This window comes from Aotus nancymaae, unplaced genomic scaffold (genome assembly GCF_030222135.1).
Source record: "Aotus nancymaae isolate 86718 unplaced genomic scaffold, 86718_ANA_hifiasm-v0.15.2.pri h1tg000008l, whole genome shotgun sequence".
Classification (NCBI taxonomy): domain Eukaryota; kingdom Metazoa; phylum Chordata; class Mammalia; order Primates; family Aotidae; genus Aotus; species Aotus nancymaae.
The window spans coordinates 32,032,092-32,046,664 of record NW_026988419.1 but is presented as its reverse complement, the minus strand read 5'-3'; the positions used below and the strand labels follow the sequence as shown (position 1 = coordinate 32,046,664).

General features: G+C 40.0%; 2 protein-coding genes across 3 annotated transcripts in view; both read right to left on the bottom strand.

The window, feature by feature from the left end:
• C2CD6 (C2 calcium dependent domain containing 6) overlaps window positions 1-14,573 on the bottom strand; it is a 149,581-nt gene that overhangs the window by 19,572 nt on the left and 115,436 nt on the right.
• LOC105712884 (centriole and centriolar satellite protein OFD1-like) lies at window positions 9,835-12,858 on the bottom strand. 2 transcript variants are annotated; one of them, XM_021667397.2, is made up of 2 exons: window positions 11,924-12,858; window positions 9,835-11,803 (listed from the first exon to the last, which is right to left on the bottom strand). In XM_021667397.2, the coding sequence occupies exons 1-2, from the start codon at window positions 12,856-12,858 to the stop codon at window positions 9,835-9,837; spliced, it is 2,904 nt and encodes a 967-aa protein (XP_021523072.2). The 2 variants fall into 2 exon arrangements, with proteins under 2 accessions (XP_021523072.2, XP_021523069.2); XM_021667394.2 differs by having other exon boundaries at window positions 9,835-12,858.

Below are 14,573 nucleotides of genomic sequence, written 5' to 3'. Positions count from 1 at the left end.
CCAACTGGTCAAATAAGAAATTACAAAGTAACTTAGAAAATACGTCAAACAAAGCTATAATGAAAATACAATATATAAAAATGTGAGGGATTCATTAAAAGTCATGGTTAGATTGAAGAGATTTATAGCCTTTTTATTTGTCTTATTTAAAAAGGTTTAAAACTGATTTTTCAAGCTTAAGAACTTAGAAAAAAAGTAAATTAAATAAAAAGCAGGTAAAAGGAAGAAAATAATAAACGGCAGAAGTCAATGCCACAGAAAACAGGAAACAATGGTGAAGATTAACAAAGCCAAATGTTGTTTCGCTAAACAGATTAATAAAATGGATAAACTCCTAATAAGACCAATCAGGATAAAAAGAGAGATAACACAGGTTATCAATATCAAAAATAAAGCGGTTATAACACTACACAGATCCTACAAACTTTTAATGATTAATTCGTGCTATAATTCAGGTGAAGCTACCCAGCACAAGTTTCTGGAAATAAGCAACTTGTCAAAATTGATACAAGAAACAGAAAATCTGAATTGCCCTATATTGATTAAAGGAGTGCAATTCACAATTTAAAGAAATCCATCAAAGAAAGCTGCATCAAACATATAAAGTATATGGGAATAATATGGATAAAACCTGTATGGAGAAAATTATCAAAAATAATTGAACTTTAAAGAAGGCCTAAATAAATATACATATATCTTAGAAGGTGTGTATGTATGATATCTCATTATCTTTTTTAAAAAAGGTTCTCTAAGGCCAGGCACGGTGGCTCACACCTATAATCCCATTTGGAAGGCCGAAGTGGGCAGATCACAAGGTCAGGAGTTCAAGACCAGCCTGGCAAATATGGTGAAACCTCGTCTCTACTAAAAAATATAAAAATTAGCTGGGCACAGTGGCGGGCACCTGTAGTCCCAGCTACTCAGGAGGCCGAGGCAGGAGAATCACTTGAACCTTAAAGGCGGAGGTTGCAGTGAGCTGAGATCGCGCCACTGCACTCCAGCCTACGCGACAGAGCGAGACTCTGTCTCAAAAAAAACGTTCTCTAATTTTACTACATTGCAGTTAGAAAATTCTTTAATACCTTAAATACTTATTGAGACTAGCTTTGTGACCTGGCAGGTGGTCCATTTTTATAATCTGCCATCGGTGCTGACCTATATCCTTTAATTGTACCTTCTCTACTTGTTGGAAGCAGTTTTCATTGTATATCTACTATGTCATTTGCCAATTATGTTAAAATGTTTATGTCTTACTAATTTTTTTTGCCTGTTAGTTCTAGTAACACAAATACTAATTTGAAAAAGAATCAGATTAAATCATCTCATTTTAATTGTGAACTTGTCAACTTTGTAATTCTGTTTTTAGTTGTATTTTGAAACTGCTAATACGTTAATAGTTGCTTAATGGTTCATAGTGGTTGTATGTATTTGGTAAATTGTTTTTATTTTATTTTATTTTATTTTTTGAGACAGAGTTTCGCTCGTTACCCAGGCTAGAGTGCAGTGGCGCGATCTCGGCTCACCGCAACCTCCGTCTCCTGGGTTCAAGCAGTTCTCCTGCCTCAGCCTCCCGAGTAGCTGGGACTACAGGCGTGCGCCACCATGCCCAGATAATTTTTGTATTTTAGTAGAGACGGGGTTTCACCATGTTGACCAGGATGGTCTCGATCTCTTGACCTTGTGATCCACCCACCTCGGCCTCCCAAAGTGCTGGGATTATAGGCGTGAGCCACCGCGCCTGGCCGTTTTTGTTTTAAATAAGTGTATAGTAACCTATTCTCTAAACAATTTTCATTTTAAAAGCAAATATTAATCTTTAATCAATAGGGATACACCAGCTTTCTTCTGGCTATTTGTCCAGCTCACTTTTTCCCTTCAATTTCATCCTTTCTGTGCCCTTAGGTTTTAGATGTGTCTCTGGTAAACAGCACATGAAATCTGAAAATATTTTTACTAAAAAGTTGAGTTCACTTATAGGTTTATTGTGATAATTCACACATTTAGGTTTATTTCTATAAGTTTATTTTGTTCTTTCCATTAAAATGCTTTTTTTCTAGGCTCATTCCCGAACTCTACAGGAATGAATGAGTTTTTTAAATGGCCTTTTCTCTCTTTCTAATTTTAGAAGACAATATGTCTTTTTTGATTAATAATTTTCCTTAAATTTTAATATGTATTCTTGATATTTTTCCTTATGAATGGTCATTTAGGTAAGTGCTGAATTGTAGTTTTTAGTTATTTCCTCTTAACACTTACTCTTTCTTTGTTCTCTGTCCTCTGTTGTTGCTTTTCAGTTTCATTTACTTGGGAGGCAGACCCTCATGTGGAAATGTATGTATAAAACACTTATTAGATAGTACTAGGGAGATCAACATCTGTGGAAGGGAGGAGAAAGAAACAGGATTGGACAGAAGGAGAAGTTGAGCTGCAATATAGACCCGTGAAAACTGGTTTCAGAAAAAATACAGACTCAGAAAACTGCAGGGAGTGCTGGAGCTGAGATGGCTCTTAAGAATTCTCTCAATTTGAGGCAATGAGATTGAGCTTTTTACCACTGGACTGATCACAGTCATTGGATGTTGGCTGTTTCTGTAAGAAGGCATGACCTTGGGAAAAGCAGTTTTACTCAGCTGAAATACTTCCCAACAGGGCTGAAAGGTGAGAGGCTTTTTCCAGCAGCATACTAGCAGGTTGAGAGTAAGTCCTACACTCCTGAAGAAGGACCTGGATGACAAATCATGATATTTACAAAGCCCATCCCTTGTGCTGCTGAAATTCACTTCTTTCATAGGTGTTCTGGAAGTAGATCCTCCAGAATTCCAGTGAACCTCTCTTCCTAGGAGAAATCCAGATTTGTGGGAAAAACAATGTCTCCCACCACTGCAGCTGGCCTCAGAGTCACAGCTGAGTCACAACACAATCTTCTTCCTCTCCACTATCCATTCTAGATTCCTCTAATCTTTAGCTAGCACCTCTGCTGATTGGGTGGCTCACTCAGTCAACATGAGGGGTCTGAGCCTCTGATTACTGTGCCCTTCTCAAGCTGAGGTAGCTGTCTTGCCCATTTATCATCAAAATTGGACAAGGAATTCCCAAAAAGGCACCAAAGTGGATCTCCTACATGCCCCACATATTCCTCCATACTCCCATTTTGTACCAGCAATCCTACCTCTTCTAGATGATCAGGGTCAGTTACTCCTGACAAGATGGTAACTCCTCTTCTTGCTTGCTGGTGCTTTGTCACAAGAAATAGAATTACCCTGTTCTTGGTCATAGTTTATAGTTAAATGGAACTCTTCTTATGAACCCTGATGGAAATATCACCCATATGGGAACACACAGAGCCAATAATTGTGGCACAAGAAGTACAAATTCCCTAGGTGGTAAGATTGCCAGATAAATTACAGGATGCCTAATTAAATTTCAATTTCAGATAACCATTTTTTAAAGTATAAGTATATTCCAAATATTAGGTGGGACATACTTAAAAATTTGTTTACCTGAAATTCAAATTTAACTGAGTTTTCTATATTTTTATTTGCTCTATCTATGCCCACGCTACTAGTTACATCACTGGAAATGATGCTAAAGAGGGCTCCTTGGTTCTCAGATGCTGAGCTAACTTCTGAGCTGGCACTTCTGTTGTGCCTTTATAAGGCAATTTCATCACTCTTTTGGGAGTGATAGAACCAGTCAATAATCATGGGTCCCTCCTGTACTTTTTCTGTAAAGTGGGTCTTTTGATCTGATGCAATGTTGTATGATATCCTGAGCTATGGATCACACTCCATAAGCCCTCAAATAGTGGTGCTGGTTGAGTCCCTGAAGGCAGGAAAGGGAAATTCATCCCCAGACTATTTATTTGTGTCAAAGTGAATTATTGCCACTTTCAAGGGGTAAAGTTTCCAAAGTAGTAAATTTGACATCAAGTGATGACAGGCTTATCTTAAGAGATACTACTGTTGGCAGATAGGACATTAGGCAGTGTCAATAGCTAAATCAGCCTTGGTAAGTGGGAGCGTGTGCTGTTGAGCTCTTACATAGACTATACTGGCCACTATGGCTGCCACCTTATTAGTGTATCTAGGGTGACAGCTTTGGTGTATCTGATGACAGAGGATGACTGCCATCAGCTTGTTGTAATTCCATCTACTTGACTATTCAGCTTCACTCATGATGGGTGTTCTCTGGTGGACACTAACATGTGATACAAAGGCCTTCAGTCTTTGTGCCTACTCCCATTTGTCCCATCCACATGTCTGTACCCTAGGCTTCCTGACTCTCACCTTCTAGTCTTTTTCCTTCCAGACTCCTGATTATTTGGCCAAGACATTTGTCACTGCCCATGAGTGTTTGTATAATTAAACCTCACTAAATTCATGACAGTAATTTCCTCTGTGGAGATGAATGGTAAGTGGGATTAGAGGCTGGAGGTTAAGAAAACTTCAATTTTATATACAAAGTTTTATTTTTCTTTAAAAACAGACTTACAGAAAAAAATGACAAAATGGCAATGATGAGAGTAAATGTATCATTTTGTCTCTGGATTTCACTGGACAAAAAAATCCAAGAATAGGGATTTCCCCCCATCATGGTCATTGTCACCAAGGCAGTCAGGATGAATGGAAAAAAAGAACACACCTAGGAGATTGAGGATGCATTTTGGCTTTTTACCAAATATATCACCTTTGAAAAATTGATTTATACCTCTGGCTATCACTTTTCTTGTCCATAAATCATAGTGACCAAGGCTCTATCAGACCCAGTATTAGAGAAATACATTTATGGATTTCTATGTACTATGCTTCTATGGGAATGCCTGGCTGTATATTAGGGCTATAAATTTTTTCTTAGATACGGTATTGGATTTTAAGGAGCTATGGGATCACACTGATGAAGAAATAGATAAAGAAAATGGTATATAATAGAATCTTCAACTCTAAAGGAAAATGTGATCTTGCCATTTTCCACAACATGGATGAGTTTGGAGGACATAATGTTAATTTAAATAAGCCAGACACAGAAAGAAAAATATTTCATGATATAATGAAATATGATACATAGAATATGTGGAATCTAAAAAATAAGGAAATGTACACATACAGAGGAATGAAACAGTGGTTACAAGGGGTGTGGGATGGAGGGACAAGGAAAGGAAGATATGTGGGTCAGAAGATACAAGTAGAGGGGAATAGCCGAGGTGGACAGCTAGAAGCAGCTAATGTACATGGCTCCCACAGAGAGGAACAGAAGGGGTGAGTACAACACCTTCAGATGAAACATCCAGGTACTCATATTGGGACTAATCAAGAAGACAACTTGATTCATAAAGGATGAAGGAAAGCAAGACAGGACAATGGCCCACCTGGGAGCAACAGGGATCCTCCCTGGCCCAGGGAAGCGGTGAGTGAATGAGCGACTCAGGAAACCATGCTTTTCCCACGTATCTTTGCAATCCTGGGGCCAGGAGATCTTGCAAACCACTCCACCAGGGCCTTCAGTCTTTAGTCTGACAGAGCTGTGTGCAGTCTCAGCAGAGCAGCCACTCAGGCACATGTGTAGACCCTGGAGGCTTAGATACTCAGGCTTTCTAGCAAATGTAGCTGCAGCTCTAGCAAAGTTGGAGGTTAGACTCCCATACATACCCCTAGGAAAGGGGCTAAATCTAGGGGGCTGAGCAGCAACGGCCCACAGGCCCCTACTTCCACAGCACCTCACAAGATAGGACATACTGGCTTGAAATTCTAGCTAGCTACTAGTAGTGGCATTGTACCTCCCTAAGAAGGACCTCTTGGGGTAAGGGTGGGTCACCATCTTAGCATTTGGGCCACTTAGTCATTCCAGCCTTTGGGCTTCAAAGTGTGTGAGGCAACCAGGGGCTGAAGTGGGACCCCCAGCACAGCACAGCTGCTCTACCAAAATATGGCCAGACTGCTTTTTCAACTGGGTCCTGATCCCATTCCTCGTCACCAGGTGGGAAATCCCAATTGGGGTCTGTAGCCACTTCCTACAGGTGCCTTTGGGCCAGCCATAGGTCTCTACCTCCCTGGGACAATGCTCCCAGAGAGGGGGACAGGCTGCCATTTTTACTGTTTTGCAGCCTTCACTGATGGCACCTCCAGGTTCTGAAAAATCTGAGATGACTAGGGATCCCCAAGCATACTGCAGAAGCCCTATGGAAAAGTGACCATACTATTATGTGGGTGGCCATTCCCATATCTCCTCAGTGGGCAGGTCCTCCAGGCCTGGCCTCAAGCCATGCACCACCAGAGTTATTGAGCCATTACCTGCTCAGCAACTCCCTAGAGCCTCCAGGGGCAACTGAAAACTTCTCTGCCACTGCCTCTGCAGTAGAACTGTCCTTGCCACCCTCAGACTAACAAAGAAGGAAAGACCCTAAGTTCCTTATCCACACCTCCAACAATCTGCAGTCAACCCAAGGAAAGGAGGCCAGTCCATCTCCCACAGGTCCTACACACTCCCTATGGCTCATCACCAGACAGGGAACCCCAGGCTTGGCTCCACAGCACAGACCCTCCATCTTGGGCTGATTGTACTGGGTGATTGCTGACCTGGATCTCTCCTTGCTGTTGCAGGGGCCCCTAGGAGTCAAGCAAATGACACTTGACCACAACTGCTACTAAGATCTCTTCCTCTGCTGCCTCTAGCTGGGTAAAGAACATAAACACTGAGATCACCCCAGAGCTGTAGTGGGCAGCCCAGGAATGCCAAGTAGTGAATTACAGCAGTACTTAATAGGGAGAGGAACCTACACTTTCAGAGCACTGAGAGGGAACATGGTTGCAACTGTGAAGAAACATAGATGAGCCACACAACCAAGCAAGGGTGTACCAACTGACAAATAAGTGCTATATGCTGGATCACACCCCAAAGCTTCAACACCAAAAATACCTCAATAACACCCCCACTCTGAAACCAGGCGTAAGAAGTCGGCTTCAAATAAAGACCGAATATTTGTCTGTTTTCACACTGCTGATAAAGACATACCCAAGACTGGGAAGAAAAAGAGGTTTAATTGGACTTACAGTTCCACATGGCTGGGGAGGCCTCAGAATCATGGCAAAAGGTGAAAGGTACTTCTTACATGGCAGCAGCAAGAGAAAATGAGGAAGAAGCAGAAGTGGAAACCCCTGCTAAACCCATCAGATCTCATGATACTTATTCAGTATCATGAGAATAGCAGAGGAAAGATGGGCCCTCATGATTCAATTACCTTCCTCTTGGTCCCTCCCACAACACATGGGAATTCTTGGAGATATAATTCAAGTTGAGATTTGGGTGGGGACACAGCCAACCCATATCAGAAATGTGTATGGTCTGGCGAAAACATCCAGAAAAGAAGTCAATCCACACTGTAGTTAAAGGAATACGCACATGCAGAGATGAGAAAGAAACAATGCTATAACTCTAGTAACTCAAATGGCCAGAGTATCCTATGTCCTCCAAACAACCGCACCTGTTCTCCAACAAGAGTTTTTAAGCAGGCTGTCTGGGCTGGAATGACAGAAATCGAGTTCAAAATGTGGATAGGAACAAAGATCATCAAGATTTAGGAAGATGGCAAAACCCAATCCAAGGAAAATAAGAATCACAATAAAGTCATATAGGAGGTGAAGGATATAATACCTGATATACAAAAAACCTAATGGGTCTGACAGAGCTGAATAACACAAGAATTTCACAATGCAATCACAAGCATTAACAGCAGAATAAATCAAGCTGAGGAAAGAATTTCAGAACTTAAAGACTGGTTTTCTGAAATAAGACTATTAGGCAAACATAAAGAAAAAAATAATAAAAAGAACAAAACTGAGAAGTATGGGATTATGTAAAAAAGCCAGATCTTCAAATCACTGGCATCTCTGAAAGAGAGGGGAAAAAAGCAAACAACTTGGAAAATACATTTCAGGATATTGTCCATGAAAACTTCTTCAACCTTGCTAGAGAGGCCAATAGTCAAATTCAAGAAATACAGAGAATTCCTGCAAGATTCTACACAAGATCACCCCCAAGACATATAACTGTCAGGTTTTCCAAAGTCAAAATGAAAGAAAGGATGTTGAAGAAACCTAGAGACATCAAAAAAGACAAGAAAGGGCATTACATAATAGTCAAGGTTCATCCAATAAGAAGAAGATGACCTAACTATCCTAAATATGTATGCACCCAACATAGGAGCACCCAGATTCATAAAGCAAGTTCTTGGAGACCTACAAAGAGACATAGACTCCCACACAATAATACCGGGAGACTTCAACATTCCACTGCCAGTATTAGATCATTGAGACAGAAAATTAACAAAGATATTCAGAACCTAAACTTAGCATTGGACCAAATGGATCATAGACCTTTATAGAATTCTCCACCCAAAACAACAGAATATACATTCTTCTCATTGCTGCATGGCACATACGCTAATATTGAACCACATAATTAGACATAAAACAATCCTCAACAAATGTAAAATAACTGAAATCATGCCAAATATGCTCTTGGACCACAGTACAGTAAAAATAGAAATCAACACAATGAAAAGTACTCAAAACCATACAATTATATGGAAATTAAACAACATGCTTCTGAACAACTTTTGGGTAAACAATGAAACTAAGGCAGAAATCAAGAAGTTCTTTGAAAATGAGAACAAAGATACAACATACTAGAATCTCTGGGACACAACTAAGGCACTGTTAAGAGGGAAATTCATAGCACTAAACGCCCACATCAAAAAGAAAGATTTCAAATTATCAACTAACTTCACAATGGAAAGAATTAGAGAAGTAAAAACAAATCAACCCCAAAGCTAGCAGAAGATGAGAAAAAAACAAAAATCAGAGCTAAACTGAAGGAAATCAAGACATGAAAGACCATTCAAAAGATCAATGAATTCAGGAGATTTTTTTGAAAAAATTAATAAAATAGGCCACTAGACTAATTAAGAAGAAAAGAAGATCTAAACAATTAGAAATGACAAAGGGAATGTTACTACTGACCCCACACAGAAATAAAAACAACCATCAGAAATAGCTATGAACACCTCTATGCACACAAACTAGAAAACCTAGAAGAAACAGATAAATTCTTGGACACATACACACTCCCAAGATTGATCCAGGAAGGAACTGATTCCCTGAACAGACCAAAAATGAGCTCTGAAGTTTATTTGTAAGCAGTCAATACTTTTGCTAGTATGGTAAATAGTATTTTTAAAGATTTTTTATAGTTCTTTGTGGCTAACATATTTTTAAACACTGTATATTGACCTTGTATCCAAAAACCTTGTTAAATTTTCTTGTTAATGCCAATACTTTATGTGAACTGCTTTTGGATTTTCTATGTATACAATCATATCATCTATAAGGAATAGTTTTAGTTCTTCTTTCCCAATTATTTTAATTTTTTCTTGCCATATTGTACTGAATAATAATTCAAGGACATTATTGTTCAGAAGCAGTGATAACAGGTTTGCATAAACCCTTTATTAGATTAAGGAAATTCTGAAAAAGAAAAAAAAAGGAAAACAAACGAACAAAAAACAAAAAAAAAAAGAAAAAATAAGGAAACTCTGTTTCACTCCTAATTTTCTAAGAATTTTTGCTATGGATAATTGTTGAATTTTTTCAAATGCTTTTCTCCACATCCATTGAGTTTATAGAAAGAGCCAGTTTTTTTTTTTTTCCTTTATTCTGTTAATGCAGTCAATTTAGTTGACTTTTTTGGGGGGGGTTCTGATGATAGAGAATCATTTACAAAGGAGTAAATGTTATGTAACTTCTCATGGTATGTAAGTTAGAAGCTGGGCAGCAAACATAGTTACCAACAGTCATCTGGTTCTTCATGAGAAGAGCCTGTTAAACATTCTACTTCATCACTAGACTGCAGTTTGTCCACTAGGGAGCCTTCTTGGACCATCTTTTTTGATCTCTTATCTTCCGACTCCTGGTCTTGCTCTTGCTGGAGGATTTTCATGTATTTCTCTAAAGGATTTTCACTGTGAACAGATTTGTCTTTCATTTCTTGATTACTCATTTCTAATTCATTTTCCATTTCAATCTTCAGTGATTGTTCAATCATCCTCCTTTCCTGATACAGTTTTTCTAGTTCTCTTCGTTCCCTCTCTAAAATTTCTTGTAGGTTACTCTGCCTTCTTTCTTCTCTCTGCCCTCGTTCTTTCACTTGCTGTTCCCTTATTTTTTCTTCTTCCTTTTGTTCTTCAGTTTGTTTCTGATGTATACTTGGGTGCTGATATGAGAGGGGCACAGCAGCTGCAGCAGTGCCCACATGAGGCATATCCCCAGCAGGAGAGAGCCCATCCATTTCAAACCGCCTTGGCACGTTCCTTGCATATTCAAAAGATGATTTAGATTCCTCATTATCCTTAAAAACTAGCTCGTCCACATCTGAAAATTCACTTTTGTCTTGAAGTTCAGTTTGTCTCTGGTAAAGACCCTCTTTCTGCTCCAGAGGGCTGGAGGAGGGAGGGATCGAGAGGCTGTGCCTAGACTCAGTGGGTGATGGCGGGGGCATTCTGTCAGGACAAGGACCAGGGGAAGCAACGTGTGATCTGCCCATACCTTCCAGATACATTTCACTTTCAAGGCTTCTTTCTGCTTTTGGAAGGGGTGTGGAGGAGAGGCGTCTGGGGGAACTGCCCCAGCATAGCCTCGAGGCTGCACTGCCTGTCAGTGCTTCCAAGAGATCATTCCTTTCTTCTTTAAGTGTGCCCACTTGAGGCTGCTCAGAGACAACTCTGTCCTCTGCAAAACTGTGTCTTTCTGGGGAACTGGAAGTAATTTTATTCAAGGCTTCCGTCAAGTGCAGAGATGGTGGGCTCTTTGCTGGTGGTGGGCTTTTGGCAGAGTTTTTAATGGCTCTCTGATGGTAACTTCTAAAAGCTGTTTCCAAGTGTTCGGCCTCTTGCTGAAGCTCTTTGACCCTTGCCTTAGTTTTGGCTACAAACTCAAGGTCAGAATCAGGGAAACTACCCTCCACCCCTGCATTTGGATAATTTGTGATCCTTGATTCAACCATACCTGCTAGAACTTTTTCCTGTTTAAAAGGATTGTTCAAGAAATCCCCGCTTATCTCACCATTGCGAGGCACCGTGTTGCCATTTATTAATCCATTGACAGAACAATCGATCACAGACTGCTTTGGATTGCAGTACACTTCATTTTCTAGGGCTGTCTGAGTTTGCTTCAGTTGCAATTTTAAATCAGCAACCTGAATAGTTAACCTCTTTACAGAAGCTTTGTAACCTAGTATCTGGGCCTTCAGCTGTGCAGAATGCTCAATTTCATCTTGTAGTTGTTTGTGCAGAGCTTTCCTGTGGTGTTCAAACTTCTCACGCTCAACTACTATAGCCTTTTCTGCTTTCCATGGTTCATTCTGAAAGACTACAAGTTCAGGAGCTGGTTGAGATAGGCGGTTTAGGAGACTCAAGTTTTCATTTCTACTCTCCTCCAGTCGTTGTTTAAGTAATTTATTTTGTGCCAGAAGCTCCAGTTTCTCTTCTTTTAGTAGTGAATAATCACTCATCTCTTTAACCTTTTCATTTAGCATATGGTTTTGTTTTGTTATTGCCAAAAACTGGGCTTTGAGAGACTCGAACTCAAGCTCAAATTCTTTCATACGATTTACAGATTGATTGAGTTCCTCCTTTTTTGAACTAATAGCTATGAGCTCCTCTTGCAAATGAACAGCTTTTACTTTATTCTTCCTTTCATCTTCAATCAGCTGATTAGTTCTAATGATGTAGTCATCCTTTAGTTCAAGCTGATACTTTAGAAGTTCGTTCTTGAGCTTTTGGTCATAGGTCTCCTCAAAACTCTTAATATTCTGCTCCCGTCTCCTGAGTGCCTCAGTCATGCTTTTATGTTTTTCTTCCTGGAGCTTCTGGTTCAAATCAAAAGCTTCAACTCTTTGCTTCAGCTCTGCTTCTCTTCCTCTTAGTAAATCCATATATTTTAGTAAAAGTTGCCGTTGAGCATAAATTTCTTTTGTTTCAATCTCTTGGTGCTTTTGAATTCTCTCAAGGGTACTCTTTTCCCGAAGAATGAGGGCTTCAGATTTTGCTTGACAAGCTTTCTCAAAATCATTCTGGAATATGGCTAATTCCTTCTCATACTTTTTTTTCACTTCCATTTTAATTTTTGCTATCTCAGTATCTTTAAAAATTTTCAACTTTTGACCCATTTCTGCCCGAAGTTGCTCTTCTGTTTCTCTCTTATATTCATTTAGCTTTATTTCTAAAGACTCGAATTTGACACGCTGAGGGTAAGCATCTGCAAATTGATCATCAATAAGCTGAAGCTTCTCAGCCAGAAAATCTCTGCTAAATGTCGAACTTGTCTGAGTTTCCATATTACAACTCTCTTTAGCTTGATGATATTCTGCCAATTCTTTTAAAAAATGCATAAGAAAACCTTTATGGTTTTCTTTATCAGATCCTGAAACCAGTGATTTGTAGAGACTGGAAGTAGGGTTGATTTTAATGAGTTGTAATAGATCCTGCATAGTAAATACCTTTTCTTTTGCCAAACCACTTTCCAGAAAGAAAACAGAAAGTGAATATTCATAGCCACATCTTTGTAAGTAATCTGCCACTAAAGAGTTAGAGGCGCCTATTAAGAGGGAGCTCCCTTCCACTGAAATGGACCGAGGTTGCAGTTCTCCACTCGATACAGGATGCATCAACTCATGAATTAGCTGCTTTCGAAGTTGTGTCTTGAGTGTGTCCAGTATACCCCGATCCTTAAATGTCTGGTATAGCTTTTTGCGCAGTTCATCTTGACTCAACACATCAGCCACGGGGAGCATGTTTGACTGAGCCATCATTAGGCGTCAGCTTCCTCCGGAGTCCGCCTCGCTCGCCCAGCGGTGGCCTGAGTTTAGCACCCAACCCTGGGCTGTAGGGCCAAGATGAGGGGGGAGCCCTGCCTCTGTCCAGGGGGATCGGGAGGAACAGGGTGCTGAACACTCTCCGCCTCGCACTCCCAACTGTTTTGTAGCAAACATGCAAGCTACCTTTCTTCGCTGTTCTGAGGCATGAGTGAGGACAATGACCCAGGCACATTTCAAAGGCGTCTGGAGGGCGGGGATCCAGAGACTAGGGACTGAAAGCGGCGAGGCAGGACCACCTCACATCCCATCCTACAACTCCTAAAGACCTGCTAATAACGGCTTTCCTGGTCTGGAGAGGTACGGCGCATGCGCTCCGTTGCCCGGCACCGGCCGGAAGTGTCACCTACGTCTCGCCTAGTTGACTTTTTAAAAGTTAAATCATCCTTGTACTTACAGAATAAACTTGACTTGTTCGTAATGTATTATCTTTTTATGACTCACTGGATTTATCTAATATTTTGCTTATACTTTTTACATCTATGTAAATGAGATTAGCTTATAATTGTTCTTTTTGTAACATTCTTGACAAGTTTTGACATGAAAATTACACTGACCTGCAAGATGGGGAATGTTACATCTTCTATTATCTGAAATAATTTGTATTATATTAGCATTACCTAGTCCTTAAATTATTAGTAGAATTGAATTCACTAGTCAAGCCACCCAAGCCTGGAGTTCTGAATACAATTTTTAAAAATAGGTACTACGACTACTTAAATTTTCTGTTTATTCTTGTGTCAATTTTGGTAAAGTTGTATTTTTCAAGACCTCAGTCTCTTTCATCAAAACATCAAATATACTGGTTTAAAGTTGTTTGCAATATCTTGTTATGACCTATTTAATGTCTGCAGGTATATCTGTAGTAATGCCCTTCTTTTAGTTCTTGACATTATTTATGCCTTCTTTTTCCTTGATCATTCTTTCCAAATAATTGTCCTTTAAGGCATTATGTTTTTATTTTATTAATTTCTTTAGTATATTTTTGTCTCTTCTTTCATTTTGTTCCTTATTTCCTCTTCATTGTTTAATTTGCTGCTGATGTGGCCATCCTGGATGTAGGATGGACCCCACCCAAAATCTGGTTCAAATGTTGAAACTGCCAATGCCACAAACATACCAAGAAGATAGGAAAATATTACTTACTTAATTGAGGTCTCTGGGGAAAGCAGGGCGGCCTTTCAAGCAGTTCCATATGGCTCACGAGAACAGCTAAAGGAGACTGGCTTGCAATTTTTTTGATGATTAGAAGGTGGAGCTAGGGGCTGGGCATGGTGGCTCAAGCTGTAACCACCACTTTGGGTGGCCAAGGTGGGTGGATCATGAGATCAGGAGTTCAAGACCAGCCTGGCCAAGATGGTGAAACCCTGTCTATACTAAAAATACAAAAATTAGCTGGGCGTGGTGGTGGATGCCTGTAATCCCAGCTACTCAGGAGGCTGAGGCAGGAGAATCACTTGAACCCAGGAGGCAGAGGTTGCAGTGAGCTGAGATGGCACCACTGCACTCCAGCCTGGGCAACTGAGCAAGACTCCATCTCAAAAAAAAAAAGTAGGTGGAGCTAGGATAAGAGTTACTACATGTGGGAAGGGGTTTGTGTGCCAGTACCAAAGACAAGAAAATGCAGACTTTCTTATCACCTTTCCCAGAGG

Coding starts and splice junctions, on each gene's coding strand:
- LOC105712884 (XM_021667394.2), bottom strand. CDS start 12,858: ATGATGGCTCAGTCAAACATGCTCCCCGTGGCTGATGTGTTGAGTCAA.